Source organism: Anolis sagrei, chromosome 4 (assembly GCF_037176765.1).
Source record: "Anolis sagrei isolate rAnoSag1 chromosome 4, rAnoSag1.mat, whole genome shotgun sequence".
NCBI lineage: Eukaryota > Metazoa > Chordata > Lepidosauria > Squamata > Dactyloidae > Anolis > Anolis sagrei.
This window is the reverse complement of record NC_090024.1, coordinates 19778492-19794702: the sequence shown is the minus strand read 5'-3', so window position 1 is coordinate 19794702 and position 16211 is coordinate 19778492. Positions and strand designations below refer to the sequence as shown.

Sequence of the window (16211 nt, the reverse complement as noted above, 5' to 3'; positions counted from 1 at the left end):
TTTTTTCCCTCTCTTGTAACCTTAGAAGAGATGGGTATTAGAGTATCTCAGACCCAATTATTTACTATGAAGAAATGTAATTATTACTTTCTATTATAAACTAGCCGTCCCCTGCCAGGCATTGCTGTGGCACAGTCTGGTGATTTGGAAAATAAAGTAATCAGAAAGTGTTGGTTTCTAATCTAGGTAATGTCTTTCTGCTTGTGGGTAAACAGTATTTCTTGTTTTTTGTCAGTGTTGATGTGGAGATTGTCTTGTTAGCCCACCCTGGAATATGCAACATATAATTGTCCTTCCTTAGGGGTTGCCTGTCCGAACGGATTCTCCCCTTTGAACCATCAAGGTTGTAAAAATCTTCTGGAGGGGCCCTGCTCTTGGTCCCACCTCTTTCACAATCGTGCTTGGTGGGAACGAGGGACAGGGCCTTCTCGGTGGTTGCCCCTCGGCTCTGGAACTCCCTTCCGATGGAAATTAGATCTGCCTCTTCCCTCCTAACTTTTAGAAAGCTGGTAAAATCATGGCTTTAGCACACTGCATTTGCAGATTGATGACTGAGTCAATAACTGTTGACCTACTGGCGGATGGCGATGAATTTGTAATGTGTGATTTCACTCTGACGAACTGATTTTTTTGTAAATGGTATGAATTGTATTTTAATGTATTCTATATTGATGATGTATATTTGCTTTATCTTATTGTACTGGATCCTTTGTTGTTAGCCGGCCTGAGTCCCTCTCCGGAGGTTGAGAAGACCGGTGTAACGCAGTTAGGAGAGAGGAGGGACGATTTATTATTTATTACTCTTAATGGTGCCACCAATGTGTGATGTGAGATATTATTGGGAGATATGGCACACTGGACGCAGAATTAAGGGAGGTGAGGCAGTCTTCAAACAAAAGTTAACAAGTTTATTGAGCACAAAGCGTGTGGTTGCAAGTGGTAACTTTTCTTATGGAACTCAGAATAATGCTTGGTTAGATGAATGTTACACTCTTTCAGGTTATACAGTATTTTCTTGACATAGAGCACTTGCTTCGGACAAAGTATCAATACAGGGATATTTCCCTTATTTGATCCTTCCTAGATCAAATTCTAAATAAGCTATTCTTTAGCCTCTCCTTGGACTATAGAATTCCGGCTATGTTTCCCCCTTTCGGCTACCCTAGCCAGAGAAACTTTCAATAGCCAGACCCGGCTTTCCAAAGCCTCGAAACTTTGCTTCAGAAGTCACTCAGCCACCTTTTCCTCTCCTTCTCTCTCAACTCCTCACTCTAACTCCTCACTGCTAAACCCTAACTCTGACTGAACTTAAACTGTCGTTTTTCAAACTCTCCCCTCTAACCTCCTCCCACTTCTCTACAGCATCGTCTCCATGGCAACGCACTCCTCTCAGTTAGGCCGCTCCAGCATTACTGCAGCCAATCTAAACACAAATACAGTTAAAATCATACAATTTATAATCAACTTCTTTACAACCGGGTTATAAAAACTCTAAATAAATAAATCAATATGATATTATATCTGTGTGTGTGTGAATCATATATATTTATCTCTCTATATCTACGGCTGGATGGCTCTTTGTCAGGAGGGCTTTGATTACATTTTCTTGCCCTGGTGAAGGGTGTTGGACTGGATGGCCTTAAGTATTTTCTATTGGTCATGGGGATTCTGTGTGGGAAGTTTGGCCCAATTCTGTCATTGGTGGGGTTCAGAATGCTCTTTGATTGTTGGTGAACTATAAATCCCAGTAACTACAACTTCCAAATGTCAAGGTCTATTTCCCCCAAACTCCATCTGTGTTCAAATTTGGGCATATGGAATATTTGTGCCAAGTTTGGTCCAGATCCATCATTGTTTAAGTCCACAGTGCTCTCTGGATGTAGGTGAACTACAACTCCAAAACTCAAGGTCAACGCCCACCAAACCCTTCTAGTGTTGGTCATGGGAGTCCTGTGTGTCACATCTGCTTCAATTCCATCATTGGTGGAGTTCACAATGCTCTCTGATTGTAGGTTAACTATAAATCCCAGCAACTACAACTCCCACATGACAAAATCAAATTTTTGAGTGATGGTCACTCCTTGGGTTAGTAGGTGTCTTGTGGCCAAATTTGGGGGCAATTTGTCCAGTGGTTTTTGAGTTATCATAATCCCACAGACGAACATTACATTTTTATTTATATAGATAAACCTTTTGTGATTTTTTTAAAGCTTGGACTATGCATGTTTACCTCCTAAGTTCTAAATTTTTTACAGTCATACCACACAGCACTTTACGTTCTGCTCGCTAGTGAGCTGATGCTCAAGTTTTTGTATTCTGTTTGTTTTTGGATGCTCTGCTTTATTTTAGGGTAGTTTCCCCTAACAGCATATACTTCCACTGTAATACACATTTTTATAACTCTTATGATTTCATTTTATTTTTTTTTAAACATTATTGTGAGCTTTAGGTAAAGGCACAACCTAAAACGCAAGGCTGTATATAGAGACACATGCAATTACATCAGAAAACAATGCAGCAATTGGTTGCACGTGGAGAAATGTATAAATACTCCTTTATGTAGTTTCCACAAAAATGCACAGAAAACATGAGGAACAAATTGCCATTTAGTATGGCAGACATGGCAAATTGAAAAAAATAAACTACAATAAACAGATAACCGGACAAAGAAAACAGGTTTTTTTTTTACAGAGACTGGACACCATCTCTGTAAGATTACAGATAATTGCACACATACGTCAGCTGAGTGCAAAAGCCAGATTTCCATTTTCTGTTCTTCTCATTTTCCAATGCTAAGTGTAACCATTCATAACCAATTGGCCGAAGATGAGTGTGCTAGATTTGTCTGTTTACAACAGACATGGGCAAACTTTGGCCCTCCAGGTGTTTTGGACTTCGACTCCCACAATTCCTTTCAGCCTACCAATCCAAAACACCTGAAGGACCAAAGTTTGCCCATGTCTGGTTTAAAGGCTTCCATATGATGACAACCAACAGCCTACACCATTGTCAACCAGTTCTTAAGGTAAATATGTTCTTCCTAATGGTTAAGTGGAATCTCTTTTCTTATATTTGAATCTGCTGGTTCTCAGTCTAGTTTCTCAAGAAACTGAAAAGAAGTCCATTTCATCTTCTACATCAGTGATTCTCAATCTGTGGGCCCCCAGGTGTTTTTCGCCTACAACTCCTAGAAATCCTAGTCGGTTTACCAGCTGTTAGGATTTCTGGGAGTTGAAGGTCAAAACATCTGAGGACCCACAGGTTGAGAACCACTGGTCTACATGACATCCCTTCTGTTATTAAAATGGCTATTGTGTCGTCAGTTTTCTCCTCTGTAAGACAAGCATGTCAAACTCTCTAAAGACCAACATCCTGTTGACAACGTGAAGAAATACTGGGTGGTTGTTATTGTTTGCCAAAAGGTTAGGTCCGCCTTTTGGACTGTCCCATCTAAACTAGTGAACACCAACAGAATGGAGACTGGGTCCTTTTTACACACTGAATTGTGTAAAACTGAATTATGACAGACATTCAAGAGTTCTGTCTGTCAAAGAGAATGGTCATTGCATCCACGTTTGACCTTCCTATATTTACTGGAAAGATCTGAATGGGTACAATGCTCCATTAGATCAGGAACCATGCCTTATCAAAGCTTCCCTGGGGTTTTTATATTGAAAACATGAGACTTCTCCAATTCCTTTAATAATTGTATATGAGAGGAAATTACATCACATGTTGCTTGTCATGCAACCATGTAACAAGCAATAGCAGATGAAATTACCTATTCTATGCAGCCATGTGAATCTCTTGAATGTGAAGTCACATAACCTATGGTTTTCTCTTCAAACATTGGCTTCATAATAAGCACAGGAAAGTCATGAATCCACAGCACTATTTGCTTCCACAATTACTAAATATATGAATAGCTCTAATAGCGTCTTTGAGATTGACCAAAAGAAAGAAGTTGGTAGCATAATATGTGAACTTCAGTCTACTTCAGTGGTTCTCAACCTGTGGGTCCCCAGGTGTTTTGGGCTACAACTCCCAGAAATCCCAGCCAGTTTACCAGCTGTTAGGATTTCTGAGAGTTGAAGGGCAAAAACATCTGGGGACCCCAGGTTGAGAACCACTGGTCTACTTCATCAGATGCAATATGCAGACCAGTGGTTCCCAACCTTTGGTCCTCCAGGCATTTTGGACTTCAGCTTCCACAATTCCTAACAACTGTTAAGATGGCTGGGATTTTTGGGAGCTGAAGTCCAAAACACCTGGAAGACCAAAGGCTGGGAACCACTGATGTAGACTAAGGTGCTACAAGATCTATCAGTATACTGATCCAGATTAACACATGTAATACACATGAATACATGTAATGTTTATCTGTTTTCTCCCTCTCTCCTTAGTTTCTATAACATTGACATAAGATACAATAAAAAATAATGCCAATGGGAGAAAAAGGCAAGAAAAACAGTCTGGTTCCTGAATTTTTTTTAAAGCACTCAAATGTTTGATATGCTGGACATGAGTCACACATACATATGATGGAATTCTTCACAAGCGTTCCCAAATACTATTTGGAACACGATAGCATTTCAAAAATTTCAGGTAGTTTAAGCTTCAATCAAGCTAAAGCTCCGCAAGAGTTAATTCTACATTAGAGCTTACTAGAACATTGCTTATTTAAAAAACACTCCAGGTTATAATAAAATAGAGTCCTTAGATGTATGGTGAATTTAAGGAACACAAAAAAAAATACCGTGTAGCTCATTTTACGTTGTTTTTGTCTTTCTCATTTCAAGCTTCTAATAGAGTGATAATGCCAATTCCATAAAAGCAAAATGGGGAAAATCCAATCTCTGCTTTTTAACTGTTATGGGGATACAAACAACATGGGAGGTAAAGATAAAGGCAATTGCCATTACAACTGGAGCTGCATTCAAGCGGATATCAACACTGAATTGAAAAATAAATTTAAAAGAACATGAATGCCCTCCTTAACTTTTGTATGACTACCGTTACTTTAAATACCAGGTGAGTTGAATGGGTTTACCTGCTAAGGCAGTGGTTCTCAACCTGTGGGTCCCCAGATGTTTTGGCCTTCAACTCCCAGAAATCCTAACAGCTGGTAAACTGGCTGGGATTTCTGGGAGTTGTAGGCCAAAACACCTGAGAATCCACAGGTTGAGAACCACTGTGCTAGGGAGATATTGTCATAAAGATATCACAGTCAGACTATTAGGCCCTAGAACAGTGTCTGACAGTCCTCCAGGTGTATAGGATGTCAATTCCCAGAAGTCTCAACCAGCATGGAACAATAGTCAAGAACTCTAGCAGTTGAAGCCTGGAATCTCGATAGGACCAAAGTTTGAGAACATCTGCCCTAAAAGACAGTGTCCCGTCCTCCAGTCTGAAGATGTATACCTCTGGTCTAAAGCTAGAGATGCTAGTCTGAAAACCAGAGAGGACTCTTACACTTTTAATGGATGGGAATAAGAGGAGATTCCAGGTTTTGTTGCTAGTTATCAAGTTACATAAGAAGTAACACCTGTTGACATTCATTCTTCTACTCTTTCCAATTTCAGTCTGGCTACCTTACTTGAGTCCAACAATGGGATACTACTTGTGCTCCACTAATCCTGCTCCAAAGAGTTTCCCAACTCTGTGGATTAAGTTTTGAGAACATACCAAAGTTTGCAGAGATGAGGTATAGATTCCTCTGTATCCAAGTAGGCAGAAAGTTCAGATACCACAGCAATCCTACCAGATCTTGCCCTTGATAGTTAAATAATGCTATGTAACAAAAATTTTAAAAAATCTGTTTCTGGTTGAAAGTGTTATTTCCTGTTTAATGGTGTGATACTTATTTTGAAAGTAGTTGCTATACTCCAGAAACTTTGTTTTTGTGGCTGTCACAAACTAGGTTGAATTGGTTGAAACTCTATGACAGTGATTCTCAATCTGTGGGTCCCCAGATGTTTTGGCCTTCAACTCCCAGAATTCATAACAGCTGGTAAACTGGCTGAGATTTCTGGGAGTTGTAGGCCAAACACCCGGAGACCTACAGATTGAGAAACACTGCTCTATGAGATATTCATTGAAAAACTATAGCAAAATGTGTTGCAGGATGTCCCACAAAAACAAAGTTTTTGCAGTTTAATAAACTTTTTCCATGTTTTTACGATAGAACCAATTAGAAATATGGGTTGCTTACCTGTAACCGTAGTTTCTTGAGTAGTCCACTGTGAATCGCACATATGGTATTCCTGCGCCCGCGCAGGCCCAGTTTCGGAACCTTCTAGAAATCAAAAGCAACAATCTGACCCCTCCTACCCCCTCCCTCTCCCTCCCTCGGGTATATAATGCTCCTGGGCGGAGCCCACCACCAGTTCTCTTCCGCCAAATTGGCCAGAAGGCGTGGCATGACATCCGAGGGGAGGAAGGGCGGGGATGTGCGTATTCACAGTGGACTACTCAAGAAACTACGGTTACAGGTAAGCAACCCATATTTTCTTGTCGTAGTCTACTGTGAATCGCACATATGGTAGACTCGCAAGCTCAACATAGCGGCCGGCGGGGTCATGCCACTGCCGAAAAAAGCACCGCTCTACCAAAATCAGCTTGCCTCTTAGAAACCGCATCCAACTTATAGTGCGAAACAAATGTGCTGGGGGAAGCCCAAATAGCTGCCCGACACACCATATCCAAAGGGACACCCTTCATAAAAGCCGCTGAAGCGGCCATAGCCCTTGTAGAGTGACCCCGAACCTGAAGAGGAAGATCCTTCCTTGCCAACAAATAACAACGCCGAATAGTCGAAACTATCCACGAAGAGAAGCGTTGAGAGGACACTGGGAGTCCCCTGGTATCCTTCCGGTACTTCACAAAAAGTCTAGGAGACTTCCTGAACTCGGCAGACCTCTGCACATAAAAGGCCAAAGCTCTTCTCACATCCAACAAATGAAGATTCTTTTCCAGAGGGGTCTCAGGGTTCTGAAAAAAGGAAGGTAAGTTCAATTCCTGGGACATATGAAACTTGGTTGCCACCTTGGGCAAGAAAGCAACATCTGTACGTAATACCACTCTATCTTTATGAAATCTCAGATAAGGAGGATCTGCTCGAAGGGCACACAATTCACTGGCCCTCCTTGCTGACGTAATAGCCACCAAAAAGGCAACTTTCCAAGTGAGGAAAGCTATGTCCGCAGTTGCTAACGGCTCAAAGGGTGGTTTCGTCAAAAATGATAAAACCAACTCTAAATCCCAAGCGGGGACTACAGGTGCTACTGAAGGCCTGATGTTAGAAAGACCTCTAAAGAACGATTTTACCATTGGGTCCGCGAAACAAGAGGGAAGTCCCACTTTTCTCCGGAACCACGAAATAGCTGCCAAATAGCATTTCAACGAAGAGTTTGACAGCCCCGCTTCATACAAAGAAGTCAAAAACTCCAGGACCAAGGAGATTGGTGCCCTTTCGGGCTCCCAACCCCTCGGGCTCGTATATTCCTTAAAGCGTGACCACTTAAAAATGTAGGAACGTTTGGTAGACGGTCTATGAGCCGCCTCAATAATAGCCAAAACCGATTGAGAGAGAGAATGGGAAGAGGTAGTTATCTCAGCTGCACCCGCCAAGCCGTGAGTTTCAGAAGGTGTACATCCGGGTACAGCACTCTCCCTCGCTGGGAGGACAGCAAGTCCACCCTGCACCTGATCCTCCTGAAAGTGTTCCCGGATAATTGCAGGAGCGGGGCAAACCATGGTTGACGTGGCCACCACGGGGTTATCAGGATGCATGACGCCCTGTCCTCTCGCAACTTGGCCACCGTCCTCAATAACAGGGGAAAAGGAGGAAAGGCATAGGTCGCCTCCCTTCCCCAATCTCTCAGGAACGCATCTCCCAGGCAATTCCGTCCCACCGAGGTTCGCCATCTCGAACAGAACTTGGGGCACTTCGCATTCTCCGGGGTTGCAAAGAGGTCCACTTCCGGAGTTCCCCATGCCCGGAAGATGCGAGTTGTCTCCTCCTCGTGGAGCGACCACTCGTGGTGACTCAGAGGACTCCTGCTCAATGCATCTGCGAGGGAGTTTTCTTCCCCCGGCAGATGAGCGGCCGTCAGGAAGATGCCCCTCTGGATGCACCAATCCCATACTCGTAGTGTGAGCTCCAGCAGATACCTCGAGTGCGTGCCCCCCTGCTTGTTTAGATAATACATGACGGTCGTGTTGTCCGTCAGTATTTGCACCACTGAATTGTGGATCAGCTGCTCGAAGGATTTTAGGGCTTTTTCCACTGCCATAAGCTCTAGAGCGTTTATGTGCAGTTTTGACTCTTCCGGAGACCACCTTCCGCTTGCGATGAGATCTCCTATGTGTGCGCCCCATCCCGTGAGTGAGGAGTCTGTTGTAATCGTCCAACATGGGCTGGGGGGTTGGAAGGGTAAACCCATACATACATTGTGGGGGTGTGTCCACCACCAAAGAGAAAAGCGGACTTCCTCCGGAAGTGCTAATCTGGTTTGCGGGTTGTCTCTGATCGGGTTGAAATTCGACCCGAACCAGGATTGAAGGGGTCTCAGGCGCAGACGAGCAAAGGGGGTGACCGATGTCGTGGACGCCATGTGACCCAGAAGAACTTGTATTTGTTTGGCTGAAATGGTAGGTGAATGTAGAACTAGTCTGATATGGTCCTGGAGAGCGATGAAACGGTCCCACGGCAGGTACGCCCTCCGCGATATGGAGTCCAGGAGAGCTCCAACAAACTGGATACGGCGAACCGGTCTCAGCAGAGACTTCTCCTGGTTGACCAGCAATCCCAAGCGCTGTAGGAGACATAAAACAATACGGACATGGTCCTGTAATTGGGAGTAAGACTTCGAGACCAATAACCAGTCATCTAAATATGGAAAAACTACAATTCCCAGCGTACGGAGGTGGGCAACGACCGCCGCCATACATTTAGTGAAGACCCGGGGGGCGGTACTCAAACCAAAGGGGAGTACATTGTAACAGAATGCCTCTTGGGCAACCATGAATGATAAAAATCTGCGGTGGTGTGGCGCTATTGACAAATGGAAGTACGCGTCGCGCAAGTCAATCGTGGCAAACCAGTCATCACGTGCTAGCAGGGGCAAGATAGACGACAACGTGACCATACGAAACTTTTTGGTCAAAACCACTTTATTTAAAGCTCTCAGGTCCATAATTGCTCTGTAGCCACCTCCACGTTTGTCAATAACAAAATACTTTGAAAAGAAACACATCGGATATTCAGAGGGGTGAACCGGGGAGATGGCCCCTTTCTCTAACAATGTATTAACCTCCTGCGTCAAAACTGGGGAGGGGGGGGGGTAACTTGGAGCGTGCCCACCCGAGGGATGCCTTTGAATTCTATAGAGTAGCCCTCTCTGATGATCGTAAGAACCCACTCGTCAGACGTAATATCCGCCCAGTTGTTGTAAAAGGGCGCCAGCCTGTCCCCGAATAGCGGGGGGTCCTGGGGAGAGTCATCCTCAGCAGGGGAAGGGCAAGCAACAATCGGGTCCGTGGCCCGTAAACTCCCAGCAACGGGAACAGTAGCAGGAGGAGGTAAACTAGGGGCAACAGGAAGACGCACATCAAAGGCGCTTCTTTGAGGCACCTTGGTTCTTTGCCTTATTATGATACGGTTGGTATCGAGATCTGGGGGAATAAGAATTCCTCCTATTCGATTGGTATCTAGAGGAGGATGCATTTCTCCCTCTGAAGGGGCCCTGGTAATTATTATTACTATTATTAGTGTTCTTACGGTAAGAGTTTGCGGGGCCCTGCCATCTGGGTTTTTGTTGATAGAACGGCTGCCAGGCATAGCCAAACTTATTGGCCGCCTGGCGTACCTCTTGTTTTTCTTTAAGGGTGGCATCCGTTTCCGGGTTAAACAAACCCCCTGCATGTAGTGGGAGTTCCTCGGCTAGGGCCTTGCCCTCTTCCGATAAATTCGCCGTCCTGAGCCAAGCATGCCTTCTAATGCACGTGGCCGTAGCGAAAAGGTGGCCTGCCGATTCCGCCAAATGCTTGGCGAAATCCTTCTGGGCTTTAGCAAGTAGGATTCCTTCTGTTTGTAGGGCCTTCGGGAATCTCTGTTCCTCTACGGGCAACTTATCCAAATATGGCAACACTTGAGACCACAGGAAGGTCTGATAGCCCGACATATAAGTGGCATAGTGTGCCATTCTCGTAAAGAGACCCGCCGCTATGTGGGCCTTCTTTCCCATGGAGTCTACTTTCTTTCCCTCTCTGTCTGGAGGTGCCGAGAGGGTTCCCTTTGGCCGTTTAGATTTGACCACTTCTGCTACCACCGTGTTCGGCTTCGGCGGGTTATTTACCCATTTCGCATCGGCCAGGTCAATTTTGTATAGAGTGTCTACTCTTTTAGGGGTGGCGGGAACATTTGCAGGAGGCACTTCTAAAATCTTCACCAATTTTAACAAGTATGGTAGCATGGGAAGGGTAGTCGAGGTTGGGGTGACCTGTTCCTCTGACGGGAACATGGGGTCCTCGACATGCTCCGGGGCCCTGGGAGCAGGGAGGTCTAGTGCCTTCACCATTCTGTCCACAAGTGAAGCGAATTTATTAAAGTCTGGCGGCAACGCCTCCGGCTCCCCTGCTGGCTGGGGTCTGTTAGAGTCCTGCGAATCAGCAGAGGAGTCGGAATCCTCTGGGTTCACAGTCATTAGTTCTCCATCTGGGGTCGGCATGTCCTGAGAAATGACAGGTGTGGCCGACGGGCCCGGCCGGGCCGGCACCGCTACATTAGTAGCAAGAGTCTCCGAACGGTCAGTACAACTCAACAGTTCATTACAAGAAGAGTCAACAACACCTGGACGGTCAACACAATCGGGTCGTCCAGCCCCCAGAGATGGGTCAGGCAATGTCGGGGCCATACCGGTCCCCGCTGGTGGTGCCACATTGGGATGAGCAAATACAGTCGTTGAGGTGCCATAACCTCTCTGCTGCACTCCCGGAATTGCGTCCATCTGATGACCTAAAGACCGGGGGTTGCTGTGCTGAGCATACATCAATGACCCCGGGGGCCCCAGATGCCACATCCCAGGGTAGGGGTATGGCGGTGGCCCATATGGCCCCCAGGCTGGGGCTACGGAGCGAGACCTTCTTGCCCGATGGCCTCTCCTCGATCTCCTGGAGCAGGGAGACGAGGAGGATGACGATGATGATGACGATGAGGAGGAGGATGACGCAGAGCGGGACCTTCTCCTCGCTGAGGGTCTGTCTCGGCGGCTCTCACCCCTTCTGCTTCGCCTCGAGGGGGAGCGGGAACGACGGCGTCTCGAGCGTCGGCCCCCTGGAGAGGCTCTCGGTATCGGAGCCTCCTGGGGCAAAGCAAGGCTTCTTGCGCAGGCTGGGGAAGCAGCTCTCTCTCTCTCTCCTCTTGGCAGCTGCTCATCCCCGAAGCGCGTTCTCGGCGCTGGGGGATCGCCCCGCCCCTTGGGAGGAGGTCGTCCTCTTCGACACCGGCCGGTGTCGAGCTCATCGGGGCTGCAGCCGGGAGCGCTTCGGGGGAGGTTTCCCCTGGCTCCGTCTCCATCCGGGGAGTTCCCCCAGCTCGGATGGGTGGAGTTGAGCTGGGAGGGAGTCCCGCCTGGATCACGCCCGGGGACGTCGATCCAAGCCCCGCCCCTCTCAGGAGCGACGTCGACGCCTGGATGGGTGAAGGGAGGGGCGGCGTCGCCGGCGTCGGGGCCGTCCCTGGAGTCGATCCCGCGGAGCGCGCATGCGCGACCGCGGGAGAGGCCTCACCACGAGGCTGCAGGCCTCCCGCCGGAGGTGGAGACATGGGCCCAGCTGAAGGAGGTAAGGCAGCCGACGAAGCCGCACCCGCTGGCCTTGTCCCTTTCTTTGAGGCAGGCTTTGCCAAACTCCCCAAGGGGCGGCCCTCCTGGTCTTTCTTCTTGGCCTTTTTCTTGGGCGGGCCACTCGGGGCTTTGGTAGTCGCCGCGGCGGGTTGAGGCCTAGTCGGCCCACCGGGCACAGAAGGCATTAAGGCCCGCTCGTAAAGCGCCGCTTTAAGGCGCGCCTCCCGGTTTTTGCGGGTTTGCGGCGTAAAGGCCACGCAGATGGTGCAGGCCTGGGAGAGGTGGGCCTCACCCAGGCAGGCCAAACAGAGGTCGTGTCCATCATTGTCCGGCAGGACGTTCGGGCACACCGAGCATTTTTTAAAAGACGAAGTCGCCATGTCCAGTCCGGGAGGCAAAGAATCGTCGTAGGTAGTCCTTAGTCAGGGGTACAGATTTTAGAGAAGTCTAAGTCCAGTCCAAAGTCGTATCAGGAAAAAAAATTTTGCAAAAAGGTTCTCTAACTGTGCCTACTGTCTGGCGGAAAAAAGAGAACTGGTGGTGGGCTCCGCCCAGGAGCATTATATACCCGAGGGGGGGAGAGGGAGGGGGTAGGAGGGGTCAGATTGTTGCTTTTGATTTCTAGAAGGTTCCGAAACTGGGCCTGCGCGGGCGCAGGAATACCATATGTGCGATTCACAGTAGACTACGACAAGAAAAATGAGAATTATAACTTGGGGAAAAAATCATATTACATAGTGTTATGGGGTTCCCATTTCTAATACTAAACTTTGATTCTTATACCAGGTCAAGGCTTAGTATTTACAGGAGCATCTCTAGGTGACACAATAGGATCACCGCTCTTCAATCTTATTCTTCCCTAAATTGAGAAGATGGTTGACTGAAACCAAAAACCAGAACATCTAACCAGTTTTGTACAATACAAAAGAGATATAGGGGTGGGTTGCTGTGTGTTTTCCAGGTTGTATGGCCATGTTCCAGAAGCATTCTGAAACATGGCCATACAGCCTGGAAAACCACAGCAACCCAGTGATTCCAGCCATGAAAGCTTTCAACGACACGTTGGATATAGGGGTGTTGGACAAGTAGGCATGCAGGGCTCCACACAAAACACACATCTGCTCCGGAGCCTTGAACATATATCACTATGATTTCTGGGGGAAGGCCAGCCCTGAACCTATACCCGTCATTAGAATCCATTAGTGGTTTACATATGGAAAAATACCGATACATTCACATGAATGAGTTGCATCCAAGCTTCCTCCTACTCAGCACAATATGATTGCATGTTACAAACACCCAACAAACAGCGGTGACGGTAGGAGTCATACTGTTTACAGACAGAACACAGAAAAGGGTAGGAAAGCAATTTGCTAATGTAAATTGCTGCATGGTGCTAACAATGACACGTCTGCTTTCCAAGAATGTTTACATCGTTATAAAATACTCTGCAAAATTTGTGGGTTGAGATGAAAGGGAGTTATTTTTAGAACACTTTACCATAGTTAAGCCTTACACCCAGGTGTTGAAGTAAATGGATCAAAAGAAGCTTCCAGCACAAGTCCATCTCAATGCAACAATGCTACGTTTTCCAATCTGGAGACTGGACACCAAATGTGAGCGATGAGAGTTAGGTGGGCGTGGATACACCAGACCCATGCTTTTTGGATGGGGAAACTGGGTAAGATGCCCTCAGAGGACTGCTCTTTGAAAGGCACAAGATGATACAGGGACCTAACCATCCATCAGGTCAACCCAAGCTTTCTGAAATCATAGCTCATGGCCTGACTTAGATCACGGAAATTAAAGATCAAAAATGAAAAGGTGAACAAAGCCACACTCAAGATCAAGTTGAAATGCAGGGGTGCATTGCGGTGGAAAATTTCATTCGTCCAATATTTCAGACTAAATGTCGTTGTTCCTCAGTAGGCTCTGCTCTTGGCTATTCTTCAGATTACTCCTGTTTACTTCCAGAAACAATGAGCATTCTCTTTCTCTCTAATTGAATACGCCCAAAGGCAAGGCTTTGATTGTTGTGACTCTTACAGTAATCCTCTCCGAAGTTGAAACATTTGCTGCGCTCCTTAAGAAGAATGGGTGCACAAGCAAGATATGGAGACCTTTTCAGATGTTGGTAATCTAATGACTTTAGAAAAGAGCGCAAATCCCTACGCGTTGCTCAATGGTGGGTATTAGATAAGACATCTAATGTGTGTAATGGATGTATATAATCATATACATCAAGTGCCTCATCTAATTCTCACCATGGAACGATACTTATGAATGTGTATGTAATAATAATAAGAACATATTAATAGGATAATAATAATAATAATAATAATAATAATAATAATAAATATCCTACTTTTTCTCTCCAAAAAGAGGCTCGAAGTGCCTCACAATACAATAATAGTAATAATAATAATAATAATAAATATCCTACTTTTTCTCTTCGAAAAGAGGTTCAAAGTGCCTCACAATAAAACCAACACAATACAATAATAATAATAATAATAATAATAATAATAATAATAAATATCCTACTTTTTCTCTCTAAAAAGAGGCTCGAAGTGCCTCACAATAAAACCAACACAATACAATAATAGTAATAATAGTAATAATAATAATAATAATAAATATCCTACTTCTTCTCTAAAAAGAAGCTCAAAGTGCCTCACAATAAAACCAATACAATACAATAATAATAATAATTATTATTATTATCCTACTTTTTCTCTCCAAAAAGAGGTTCGAAGTGCCTCACAATAAAACCAACACAATACAATAATAATAGTAATAATAATAATAATAAATATCCTACTTTTTCTCTTTGAAAAGAGGTTCAAAGTGCCTCACAATAAAACCAACACAATACAATAATAATAATAATAATAATAATAATAATAATAAATATCCAACTTTTTCTCTCTAAAAAGAGGCTCGAAGTGCCTCACAATAAAACCAACACAATACAATAATAATAATAATAATAATAAATATCCTACTTTTTCTCTCTAAAAAGAGGCTCGAAGTGCCTCACAATAAAACCAACACAATATAATAATAATAATAATAATAATAATAATAATAATAATAATAATAAATATCCTATTTTTTGTCTCTAAAAAGAGGATCAAAGTGCCTCACAATAAAACTAACACAATACAATTAAAACCTGAACCATATACATAATTAGCTACTTGAATGTATTGATAGCACTTCAGGACTCTTGGAGGTCTCTCACTGATAAACCAAAGTCAAGATGAAAAGAGTTAACAATAATAACAAATCAATATATTCAAATAATTTATTAAAGTCTGTGATACATATATATTCCTTCAAATCAAATATGGAGGAAGTCATGTAGAGCATAAAAAGAAAAAAAACAATGGGGACATTTACCTTTCTTTGCTTTCTTCTGAAGTTTCAGTGTATCTGAGGATTTCTTTTTTATCTCCTGGCGGGCTTTCTTGTATTCTAAAAGAGACAAAAACAGTTTGTATTGTGACACGTTTGAGATCAATGGCATAATGTGCTTTGAAACACTAGGCTATTTCTGGCATTGCTAGAAGCCGAAGCTGGTGAAGATTATGCAGGAAAGATATATACTTTAAGAGTGCAATCATATACTTGCTCACTCAGACAAGTCCCACTGAGCTGAATGAGGCTTGGTTTGCAGCAAGTATATAACCTAAGGTAACTTTATGGTGAACCTTAAGCAGAAGCATACCATTGAATCACCTGAAGGACCTAGAAAACGGCTAGAGAAGACATTTTGTTGAATATATGAAACTATGGGTATCATTCCTATGGATAGAGGGGTCAACCTATATTATAGAATTATAGAATCATAGAGTTGGAAGAGACCTCATGGGCCATCCAGTCCAACCCCCTGCCAAGAAGCTGGAATATTGCATTCAAAGCACCCTTGACAGATGGCCATCCAGCCTCTCTTTAAAAGCTTCCAAAGAAGGAACCTCCACCACACCTCTGGGGCAGAGAGTTCCACTGCTGAATGGCTCTCACAGTCAGGAAGTTCTTCCTCATTTTCAGATGGAATCTCCTTTCTTGTAGTTTGATGAATATTGTTAAATAATTAATGTTAAATAATTAATTAATGGAGCCCCCAGTGGCACAGTGGGTTAAACCCCTGTACCGTCAGGACTGAAGACCCACAGGTCGCAGGTTTGAATTCGGGGAGAGGCGAATGAGCTCCCTCTATCAGCTTCAGCTCCTCATGTGGGGACATGAGAGAAGCCTCCCATAAGGACGATAAGAACATCAAATCATCCAGGCATCCCCTGGGCAACGTCCTAGCAGACGGCCAATTCTCTCACACCAGAAGCGACTTGTAGTTTCTCAAGT

The 16211-nt window shown here is 44.7% G+C and overlaps 1 protein-coding gene across 13 annotated transcripts in view; it reads right to left on the bottom strand.

Annotated features, from left to right (window-relative positions):
• MTSS1 (MTSS I-BAR domain containing 1) overlaps positions 1-16211 on the bottom strand; it is a 240799-nt gene that overhangs the window by 40753 nt on the left and 183835 nt on the right. For all 13 annotated transcript variants that reach the window (XM_067467292.1, XM_067467300.1, XM_067467293.1 and 10 more), the window contains exon 6: positions 15249-15323. In XM_067467292.1, the coding sequence (XP_067323393.1) occupies positions 15249-15323 (75 nt within the window). The remainder of the gene's footprint in view (positions 1-15248; positions 15324-16211) is intronic.